This window comes from Teleopsis dalmanni, chromosome 1 (genome assembly GCF_002237135.1).
Source record: "Teleopsis dalmanni isolate 2A chromosome 1, ASM223713v2, whole genome shotgun sequence".
Classification (NCBI taxonomy): Eukaryota; Metazoa; Arthropoda; class Insecta; order Diptera; family Diopsidae; genus Teleopsis; species Teleopsis dalmanni.
This window is the reverse complement of record NC_051846.1, coordinates 195,303,468-195,316,053: the sequence shown is the minus strand read 5'-3', so window position 1 is coordinate 195,316,053 and position 12,586 is coordinate 195,303,468. Positions and strand designations below refer to the sequence as shown.

At 29.4% G+C, this 12,586-nt stretch overlaps 1 protein-coding gene across 1 annotated transcript; it reads left to right on the top strand.

Annotated features, from left to right (window-relative positions):
- The first annotated feature begins 620 nt into the window (after positions 1-620).
- On the top strand, positions 621-11,439 carry LOC119671063 (retinal-specific phospholipid-transporting ATPase ABCA4-like). Its single transcript, XM_038081560.1, has 11 exons — positions 621-940; positions 1,016-1,634; positions 2,754-2,897; positions 2,976-4,241; positions 5,821-6,662; positions 7,379-7,725; positions 7,796-8,149; positions 8,218-8,368; positions 9,966-10,166; positions 10,373-11,092; positions 11,194-11,439. Exons 1-11 carry the CDS (start codon positions 672-674, stop codon positions 11,387-11,389), a joined length of 5,109 nt encoding a protein of 1,702 aa, XP_037937488.1. The 5' UTR covers positions 621-671; the 3' UTR covers positions 11,390-11,439.
- Positions 11,440-12,586: the final 1,147 nt, after the last annotated feature.

Genomic DNA, 12,586 nt, shown 5'->3' with positions numbered 1-12,586 from the left:
AAAAGTCGTCTGATAATGTGGAGCTTTATAGAACTTTTTACTGAACACAAATGTTCAGTGAATGTGGACTGTCCGGGCGTATGTCTTTGCATAATAATTTGTCAAAAGTTACTTAGCAAGCATATGATGTTTCTTAACTGATTAATTACCAGCTAAGTTTTAGTAATTAAGTGCTATGAAAAATAGTCTAGATTGATGTTATTTTCAAAATCTAACATCACAAAAACATATTTTATAAATTTTATTATCATAAAAGCGAAACGATAAATAGGCAAATATAGTTGGATTACTATTTTCACTAAACTAAAAAGCAATATAGAGTATATACATTGTGTCAATCTGATTCACCAAGTTACCTAAAACTTAACAAGCGTAATGTATCCAATATATAACATTTTTAAGAGATACAGATGTATGTAACTGAGGGAGTCAGACATAATATAATATTGGACATCGGTGTCACCTTTAAAACACAATTCTAATATTAATAAAAATTACTTTAATTATATTATGAAGAAAAGCAATAATTCATAATATGTCAAAAAATATTTTAAATAAGTATTTTTTTAATAATTTTAAAATATTCATAAGATAAAATTTATTCTACCATAAGACAGTTGTTAAAAAAGTTTTAATTATTTTTATTTATTTCATTAACGTGAAATAAAGAAATGAGTTCCAATATTTTAACAGTGTGGGAATTGCTCTTGTGCTTGATTTGGAAGAATTGGTGTGTCCAGTGGAAGAATTGGCATACTGTACTATTTTGCATACTCACACCCACTTTTTTTATGACGATACCAATAGTAATACGTTGCATGATTAGCTGTGAAAATTTCCCAACTATTATATATGAACCAGTTGATTTAAAAGAATCATGGAGCAACCTATTAAGTGTGCTATCAGATCGCGGTTACAAATATTTCAATGTTTCACGGACGTAAGTTTTTGGAAGGAAATAAATATCTGCTTATACTTGTGGTATGTAGTTTACGTATTTCTTCTTTTTTTTTAGCAACAGTTTCAACGTATATGTCCCTCAAATGATAATTGCTTATGCACCCAATACATACGTTTTATTTAATAAAATAATGAATCACGCAATTATGTCTTTAGGAGGTATGGATTTGATTGGATTTAGCTCTTGTGAACTTCTCTATAATGCCATGCAAACAAAATATTATTTCGCTGGAGTTTGTTTCGATGAAAATATTTTTCAGTCCAATACGGACGAAATACCAAGTCAACTTAATTATACACTGTTGTATCCAAGTGAACTACGTTTCTACCATGATACATATATAACGTCCAACTGGAATACAAATATTTTATTTAATTTTGTAACTCCACCGGATAGTCGTGTTGGTAGAGACAAAACTGGCGGCTACGTTGGATACGTTCGTGAAGGTTTTAGTTCCCTACAACATCAAATATTTCTATCATATATGAATCTTGATTCTGTAGTTGAAGAACTAAAAAAGACATTTAATGGAGTAACTCGTATTCCAGACATATTGCTGCATCGATTTCCATATCGTGCGCATACAGTTGACAAGTTTTTGAATGGGATCAAGAGCAGTTTATCTCTTATAATCATAATATCTTACACAGTTCCCGTTACAATTTTTATAAAGGTAAGCATTTTTGATAACTTTGCATCATGTTTTTATTAATATATCCATATAAATGAAGATAATATGATATAATTATAAAATCTTATTTTCACTGGTACACATCCAAATTCTTTAAAATTCTTTACAGAATTTTAAAGCCATAATCTCCTCGTAAAACACGGCACACACATATCATAAAATCACCAATTCTGTAGTAAGTTTTAACACGTTCACTGATTGTTAACCTATCCATATTGTACAGTAGCGAATTTTAAACAAACATATGATAGCTTGGATCACAGTTTAGAACCATGAAATGGATTATCCTTTACATTAATTCAATTATCTATTTGATCAATAATGTATTTTTCATCACTATTCCATGTTTGCACTAATTAGTGTATAAATATTTAGATATGATTCTATAATGAACTTTGTCAATTACTATATATATGAGGTAAGCATTTAAATATATTTGAAGTAAACATTCCCACCGTACACCGACTTCAAGTGATTGCTGCAGGTTTGTAGCTGTCACACACTCTGCATATAGTTTTGGTACTATCCATCTTATAGAGCCTAAATAGTTGCTTTTTAATAAATGTAATTTCCTACTCCAAATTAAGGATATAATCTTAAATTTAGATACCTCATCCAACAAAATCTGTTGACACAGCACATGATCTTGAATTTCAGCAAGCCAATAAGTAATTATTGTGGGAATAAAGTATCTATCGGATTACGAGGAAATAAACAGGTGTTACGGGGATAGCCATTTTTATAAACTTGTCAAGTTAGTTTCCTTCCACTTGAATGATTCATTCACACATTCTAAAAGAAACGCTGTTCGTACACTTAATGCTTTGATATTCCAACTTTGTTGTGGTGCTTCGGATGTGATAAGCGGACAACGTCTCATTCGTGGTATCAGCTCTGTCAAATATTCGTGCTTAAGTGACCTTTGGTGCACAATGCTGCTCCATCAATAAACCTATCATAACCCCAATGTCTCAGTTATGTTATAAATGGGCTCTTGGCATTTTAGATACTCGTATTTTAATGTAAAGAGTTTTGGAATATCGATCATCTTTTGTATTTATATGAAATACTAAATATTTACAAGACTATTTTCATTTTTAGTACATAGTTGAAGAAAAAGAGAAGAATTTACAAATAGTCCTTAAAAACATGGGAGCTCCTTATGCATTACAATTAATATCATGGGTTGTTGTTGCTTTCTTTCAACTGTTGTTATCATCCATAATATTAGTGACTTTGATTAAGGTAATTGTTATCTACGCTGAGTTTTGTACCTTGTACTAATATGTGTACTTTCTGATCTATTTATATGTCTGTATTTAGATACCATGGAGTGACGGTAATGGAATTTTGCCTAATAGCTCATGGCTAGTATTATTGCTTGTTATGAGCTTGTACAGCTTAGTTGCGGCAACCTTTTCAGTACTTTTATCCATATTTTTCGTCAAAGCAAAATATGCTGTTATAATAACAGTTGCTTTATGGATTTTAACATTTTTTCCTTATGCAAGCCTTCTAAATAAATTGAATCATGAAATTTTAACACGCATATTAATTTTTCTATTACCCAATACTACAATGGGTTTAATCATTGGTAACATCCAAAATTTAGAGGTAAACGACATAGGCATTCAGTTTAAGAACTATTTTAGTTCGCAAACATTGGAAATACACTTCTCAATCGGCATTCTTAGTATCACAATGTTACTTCAAAGTATAGTTCACATGGTCATGGCAATATATATTGACATGCTGATTCCTGACAAAACCGGCCGAGTAAAAAAGCTGAACCTTTTTTTAACGGATGTATTTAAAGGACGTCGTCCTGGTAGCTCAATCCAGGATACCACAAGGCCTGGTAGCTCAAATCGAAGTATTACAGTTATTGAAGTTGAAACTCTCAAGCCACCAATCCTCGAAATAACTAATTTGTGTAAAAAGTATGATAATAAGTATGTGGTACAAAATGTTAATATGACTTTGTATGAAAATGACACTACCATTCTTATGGGTCATAACGGCAGTGGCAAGAAAACTTTATTAAAAATGATTGTGGGTTTATTACATCCAACTAGTGGAGATATGAAGATAAATGGTATTGAATGGACTGCAGATAAAGGTTATGATGACATTAGTTTTGCCATAAATGATCAAATATTGTTTGGAAACTTAACTGTGCAAGATCAATTAACATTTTTTTGCCGAATGAAGGGTATAGAGTACCCTAAATGCAAAATGCAAGTCATAAAATATCTTAAATCAACTCTACTCAAAAATTATTCAAATTGTTATACAGATAACTTGACATTAGGCTTAAAAAATATACTAGCTTTATGTTGCGCGCTAATTGGAGATAGTAAAATTATTATACTCTGTGATCCCTTTGAAGGCCTTGATATACTTACTAGAAAATATATGTTCAACTTGTTGTTAAAAGAACGAATTGGTCGAACACTGCTGTTATCAACAAATTCCTATGATGTGGCGGAAACATTTGGTAATCGTATGGCCATTATGGCTAATGGAGAAATCAAATGTTCCGGCACTCCAAGTTTTCTGAAACGTGTTTATTGCTATGGATATTGCTTAGTAAGTATTATTTTAAATTATTTTATATAACTTATATAATATTTACCTGGTTTATATATAATAATTTGTGAAAAGAGATAAGACTTATAGATTATATTTACTAAATGGTTTTGATCAAAAATGCAACAAAATAGACACACTATCTATTTTTATAAGAAATCATAAATAACTAAACAGTAAAAAGTTAAATGAAGAATTACAAAGAGTTAGGAAAACGACTACACACAATACTTTGTTGGTGAACATTACTGAAAAAAATGTTCCCATAATAATATTTATGTCAAATAACATACTTTTAACTAAATTCTTTATTTAATATTGTATACTTAAATGTATAGAAATATTTTGAAAATTGCCGCTAATATACAAAGCTAAATTAATGAACTAAAATATAGACACGTCATTTTTTCTTTAAATCGGAGTATATCTTCAACAATTTTACTAAATAACATTTCCATATCATGCCTAGACAGGCAACTAACTTGACGCAAACATATTGAAAAAAACTTAAATGAAGCTCCAAGCCTCCAAGTTGCACTGGCTCATTAATAACATTAAGAACTCTTGTACAACAGCATTATAAAACCAATATGGACTTACGGTATCCAGATATTTAGTAATGCTAGTGCATTAAATATTAAAATTATCCAAAGATCTCTGTCAAAAATATTGAAAACAATCACTGGAGCCCCATGATATATTAGGAATGAAAGTATCCACCGAGATCTACAAATTCCCTTAGTTAAAGCTAAATTTGACAATATAAGGAAAAAAATCAATAAAAGGGTAACAAAACATACTAATTTCTTAGTAAGGAATCACGCACTTCAATCTATTAATTTCCGCCTAAAAAGAGCTGACCGTCCAGCCATTAAGTAAAATTCAATAGCTTCAATTAAAAATCCCACTCTTCTTTTTAGTAATCTAATAAAGTTTTACTGTTTTCTTAATAAATCATCTAACATTCACGCCAATGAAATTTAACCCATTGATTTAAGTGAGGTCCGCGATATAAGGTTTACTTTACTTTACTTTAGTGATAAGATCTTAAATGTTATTGTTAGTCTCATTGTAAGAAAAGATACAATAAATAAATGTATAAATATGTGTCTTTTATAAAATAATTCTTATATCTTCCCTATAACCCTTTAATAGAATTGAAATAAGTAAGTATGAAAAGAAAGTATACATGGTAGAGGATCTATGAAATGTACATAGATACACAAATAAAGGTAGTGTTAGAACGAGGAGAAAAAAATTTATAAGTGAATTTATGGGTAAGTTGCTATTTTTTAACATATTACCTAAAGCAATGCGACACTACGGTAATATTTTTGTACTATTATTTCCGATTACTAATAAATATAATCTCATATTCAACTGCATCAAGATATTAGTTCTGGTTGAAATATACTCTAATTTAGAGAATTATTGAAACCATTCTAAGATAAAATAAAAATTTGAACGAAAATCAGAGTGCTTATTATGATTATCTCTTTTTATTGTCAGCCTTTACAAGGAAATAATTTAAATTAATATTGATCAAATAACTTTTAATAAAGAAAAATCCATATTTTAGAGAATTCTTATGGGAAAACTTTCAAAAAGTGACGATATAAAGAAATTATTACGAAAATACATAATAAATATTGAACCAGATTATCTGCTTGGGAATGAAATATCATTTCTTCTAGAACAAAAATACTCGTATGTATTTGATGATATTTTCGATGAATTCGAAGAAAGATGGAATGAACTGAATATTGTACATTTGGAGGTTAACGAACATTCTTTACGCGATGTTTTTTTACAATATGGGGCAGATGGTTCAAGTTATGGAAATTCTCTACGACATCATGAAATTTTAAATGGTATTTCTAAATACCTAGACCGCTCAAATCCTGTTACGCTATTTCAGACATATAAAACTCTTAAAGGGAGGAAACTTATATTAAATCATTGGAACGCATACGTTTATAAGCGTTTTATACATTTAATACGCAGTCCATTAATATTTGGTTCAATTGTTATCTTACCTATTTTATGTACAGTGATGCCGTTCTCTCTACTACAAATAAAATTAAACAATGATGATTTAAAGCCGATGTCATATAGACTGCAACAATACCAGCGTTCCGCAACTACAATAGAAATTTTACGGAAAACAGATCCAATGTCGGAAAGCTCGGAACTTGAATATCAACAGTTAGTATTTTGGAGTTCAAATCCACACCAAGTAGAAGTTATTGAAACTCCATTTGAAGAATACATAATAAAGCAGGAAAAGTTAAAAGCAAGTAAAATTAATGAGCTTTACCTCGTTGCTGCTTCTTTCAAAAAAAACTACACTGCTTGGTTTAACAATTACCCTCTTCACACCGTACCACTCTCATTAAACTTAATGCATAATGCAATAGCGAGGTGAGTACATTAATTTCTTTTAAATTAAATAATCGTATCAAAATTATTATTCTACATTAAACGTATATCTCAGTTCTTATATAGTTTTAGATAATCACTTGCGTGAAAAATAACTCCTTACAGCATCTTGTCTAAAATATGAAATTAAATAATTCTGTTGTTGCAAAGCTTTTTGCCATGAGAAATCCTTCAAAGCTAACTCCAAAAATTAGTTTTCTAGAGCTAAATATTTATTTGCCAAGCCAACATGAGGCTGGGCTATAAATCTATACACCACACCACAGTTATAAAATATACCGACAGACCATAGTTACATGCAGTTTATTTTATTTTAAAACACTGATCACTAATCACTGATCATCTTTAAAGAACTGAAGGGGTTAACAAGAGCTTTTAGTGTCGATGTATTGTTTTTATCAATTCTTCTCGACAACTCAGCAAGTTACCTTCAATAAGGCGTACGGTCCTGCTAAAAAAACTGTCGTCATAATTTCTGTAAAACAAAAATGCTTTCTTCCATCAACCAAGTACTACTCAGATCAACTATCAGTAGATTCAATATATCTTAGTTCTCTAGACACAGTGACTTAAAGTTAAAAACAGGAACAAGTGATGATCTTCAAACTTATTGAACAAAGAAGTATATTAACTAAGGAGTATATTAACTATAATCAACACTTCTAATTTTGATCTATCTTTCATTTATTTCATTGCAGAGCAATATTGGGTATTGATTCAAGTATTGAACTGAATTTCCAACCTTTGCCATTTACTAATAAATATCATGCAATGATGATGCATGTTCCACTGTCGCATAATATGCTTTTACCGCTGTGTACATCACTCTGCCTATCGTTTGTTTGGTCAATTTCGATCATATTTACGATCAGAGAAAAAATAACAAACTTAAAATTCCTACAGTTCATTGCCGGTGCAAAAAAAGATTCATTTTTTTTAACTGGTTTAATACTCGATATTCTGGTGGTATTAGTAACAGGAATTATAACAGTCGCAACAATGATGGTCATTGACCAAGATCGATTCAATGATACCGATGTCAGAGGTAAGTTTATATCAGATGTATACTTCCGTATTAAAATTTGTTACAACAAAACGCATTGTCCAATTTTTAGAGTCATATTTTCTAACCATAATAGCTGGTGGAATTTGCGTAACCTCAATGAATCATGTCTTAGGAAGATTCTTTAGAGATCCATATTTAGCATTCTGTGTTGTCATCACAATTCATTTCTTTGGCATAACGAATTTCGCAATTTACACTGAGGTTTTCTACAAAAATCATGATGACGGATTAAGTTATATAAACACTCTGGGAAGAATACTTTATATAATGCCTCTGTTCACACAATGTAGCGCTATGAGTACTATTTTCTTTATTAATGACTTAATAGTAATGTGTTCGGATCAAACTATATATACAATTTCAACATATGTTGAAAACTGTGATTCAATGCCAAACTGCTGCGGTAAGTCCTACTTTATTATATATTTTATATATATATTGTTAAAATCTTTTAATTTATGCACTCCTTAGTTGAATATAGTGTCTGGGATGGCGTATCTTCAAGCATTTTTATTCTAATGGGCTTAACTATATTTTATTGGATTTTAATGTATTTAATGGAATATATGCAAACTTGTGATTTATTTAACTATAAACAAAGATCTATGGAACAAATAACAAGGTAAATGATTCTTGTTACTTTAATTAGTAAGCTTTCTAATAAAACTGACTATATGTTTTTAATGAATCTAATACATTGATACATAATAATTTAAATTTACCTTAACTAATGTTTACATTGTCAATTAATAATAAACTCTACAATGAAAAAATAAAAATTTTATTAAAATCCTTATGCCATAATTTATGAAACCTAATGGATAATTTCGTTTATATAACAGAACTAGTTTATTGATTTATTTTAGTCAGTCAGAGATGTACATGATTGATGTCCTTGGTATTTTATTTTACTGTTTTCTATTTTACTTTCACATATTTCATTTATATATCTTTTTTTGCAATTAGCTGGCATTTTAACTATAGTTTATTTTAACGGGTTAAGTTAAGCTAAATTAAGCACAAACTGTATGCATCAATAAGTTCAATAATTTCAACTTTATAATTAACATGAATTTAGTATAGCAAAATATTGCAGGAATTTTGGAATAATTCGATCACCTATTATTGCCATTAAGAACATGTAATCTAGTGAATATTATAGTTAGCTAAAAAGTAAATGTATAATTTTTTTATTTAATTGTATCAATAAAATTATATATATTACTTTTATGAAATTTTAAAATTAAAATAAAAACTTAAATTAAATAAATTAGTAGAGGTAGAGTAGAGGGAATTTAATTGTTAACCCTTAGTCTTAAAAAAACATTACATTAATTTAATAAATAAATAAATAAACCACATACTACTATGGCCTATTTAATCGCCTTTAAAGTGGTTGGTAACACATGAAATAATTAAAACTATTAAATCAATTGAACTCTACAATAATATTCTTTCAATACACAATGGCGTTCTTAAAGATACCGATCATTTTAACCCAATCATTGTCATCGACATCATTAAGAATATTTATTGCATTATCTTCGCAAAGAAATTCCGTTATCTTTTGAGATAAGATACCTATCCACGGAATACTGTTTCCCTTCATATTACACAACAAACATACGATTATTAGTCAAATGTGGTCACATTTCATCTTCATTATCTATTAGTCGTACTGAATTAAGATATATCTGGCTATTGGGCAATACCACCTTATTTGTATAGCCTTGTAATGCAATTTATTATTATAATGTAATGTAATTTATTATGGTAACTATTGAGTTCCGCTCTTTTTTGGTTCCAACTTCTGTTCATCCCGAATTGATTTATCTCAAATCCCCAACTTATATTGTAATATATTGCGATAATATGCAAAAACTTAATATTAATATGAAACAATTTGAAATCTAAATATATCTAACAGTAGGTAAGCACACATAATAAGTACTATTGATTACTTACGATATGTAATTTTATTATTAACATTAATGATATTGAAGATTTTCTTTCAATGTTGGATTGAACATTTTAGTTCAATAATACTTCTTAGCAATGTGAATATGTAATGTGGGGTTATTTGTAATTGATCAGATACTATTTATAGATACCACAAATTGGTAAAAATTTTTAAAAAAAACATTAATACCTACTTCATTACAAACATTTTTAATTAAATGTATATCGCATAACGAAATTTTATGTTTTTAATATCTTAGAGAGAACAATTTAATGCAATATAGATTTGCACATGAAGTTCATAACAAATTGAAGGTAAACTATGAAGTCATACAGGAACAGTTCTTTGTTTCAAAAATGACTGTCGATAATCTATCAGTCACGCCTTTATCCTGCGGATATATAACAAAAATACGCAATCACAGAGCACTGCTGAACCGGATATGCTTATCAGTTAAAAAGTAAGATTATATGCAAAAACATTGATGGATATACATATAGGTATACTTAATATTGTCGATAAAATGCATTAACGTTGGACAAAAACGTTTCTTCATTGCTAGAACCTAGAAGCTCTTGAATTTAATGCATTTTTATTGAAGACATTCTTTATATAAATATCTATAAATAAATATATATATATAGTTATAAATTCAATTATTTGCAGCCACGAATGTGTATCTGTGATGGGCGTGAATAATTCAGGAAAATCAACTCTACTAAGAGTCCTGGCTGGAGCAACAAATGCAGATTATGGTTATGTTTTAGTTGGAGGACATTCCTTAAATAATAAACAAAATGAAGCAAACAAATATATTGGATATTCTCCTAAAAATTTAATACTCCTGAGCGAGTACAAGGTTTATGAATTTTTATATATAATATGCCTACTACGTGGCATGCCAAAACATGAAATCAAAAATACCTACGAAAATTTAGCTAAAGCACTAAGTATTTATGATGATCTGAACAAATATATTGCCGATATCTCTGTTGGTGTTAGTAGGCGTGTGTGTCTCATAACTGCGATGTTGGGTAATACGTGTGTGATTTTATTAGAAGAACCCACTATGTATGCGGACGTAGCTTCGCGACGAATTATATGGAATGTAATATGTCAATTAAAAGAAAGTGGAAGAGCATGTATTATTACAACACATAATATAAGGGACTCACTCTTTGTATGCGACAGACTTGCTATACTTGGTGCAAATGGTGCTTTCTACGCCTTTACTTCATTACAAGGAATTCGTGATAAATTCGTAGATGCTTATACGATTGAAGTGACTATGAAAAATGTTGCTCAAGATCAAAAAAATGCTTTCGACAACAAATCTAATACACTCATTCAATTTGTTACTAACAATTTCCCTGGTGCATTTTTAAAGTAAGACATAAGATGAAAACATTTATTTTCATTTACTTAAAACTCTTATTGAAAGACATATGCAATTATTTAATAATGATTGCATTTCATAATTTTTTTAGAAGCGTTATGGGAAATAATATTACTTTTGTGATTCCTGATAACAAGAAGGTAAAAATGTCAACTATATTTAGAGAAATACAGACAAACGTTTCAAACCTAAGTATCGAGGACTGTATTATTAGGAAAACTCCGATGAAGCCGCTTATTATAAACTTAATGGAACGATCTACTCGTGATCATAAAAAGTATGATTAGTTATTGCAGTCTTTATTAGTCAGTGTAGTTTTTTTTTTGATTTTTTATGTTTCCCATTTTTTTATATTTTTTAAAATAAATATTAATTATATTAGATTTAATAAATAAACTAGTTTATATATCACAAAATTTGCTAATTTTATTTAGATGTTGGATTAAAATCAAACTTAAACCATTCACATTTAAAAATTAATTTGCATTCATAGTATATTTTACTTATATATCCAAAACAATTAACTCAGATATTTCTTTAATTATTCTTTACCATATTATTAGTTGGAGAGCTCAAAGATTTCTAATCCTTTCTAATCTTAATGGTAAAAATATCTTCATACATACAACTAAAGCATGCTTATATAAAAAGTGAATAACCATCCTTCCGATAACACTTTCTCTAAAACGAAATCTTTTTTTTTAGAAACAACCAGAAATCACACTACGCTAGGTCTGGGAAATAATGTACTGGAAGAATTTCTTCAATTGTTGACAACGCAATAAAGTTGTTCGTTTTTTAAACAGCGTGCGCTGGCACGTTATTGTGACATAGCAAATATCGACTCAGTTCCTTTTTGTAGTAACCCAATCTTTAGCGAAATAAACGTTATAACTCTTCCACAGGTGAAATAAATTGATATTCACTTGACATTAACATGAATTACTGTTATCTAACTTCTATTGTCTGAATTTAAGGAGTAAGTTGGCACCTTCTAGGCTACAATTCATTGACTCTTGCTTTGTGTCTAGGACGTGCTTGTAGAACTTAACTGCTTGTTTTAATACCTTTAATTTTATTGAGGGTGCTGGACCACTCCGTTTCCAAATACATCGCTATATTTGCAATATAGTCATTGCATTTGAGATCAATACATCGCCAATCATTTCGTTGATCAATATTGGATATGGAATCTCCACAACCTCTTCAACAAAATCACAAAGTATTGTGTGTTATCTCCATATGGTATGTCGACAAATTATAATACATTTAATATTTCTACAGATTGTCGTTACGGCAAAATCCGCTTTTGTTAAGATGCTGGTGAATTTTTCAACGAGTCCTGGTAATTACATCTGAGTTTTATTGTTACCATTTTGACTGTTTGCTGCGAAACTTGTTGACATTTATGAAAAATTTATTCCGTAAACTTCATTTAGTCGCCCTAGCTGCATTGTAATAACTCAGTTTTCTTAAACTGATGA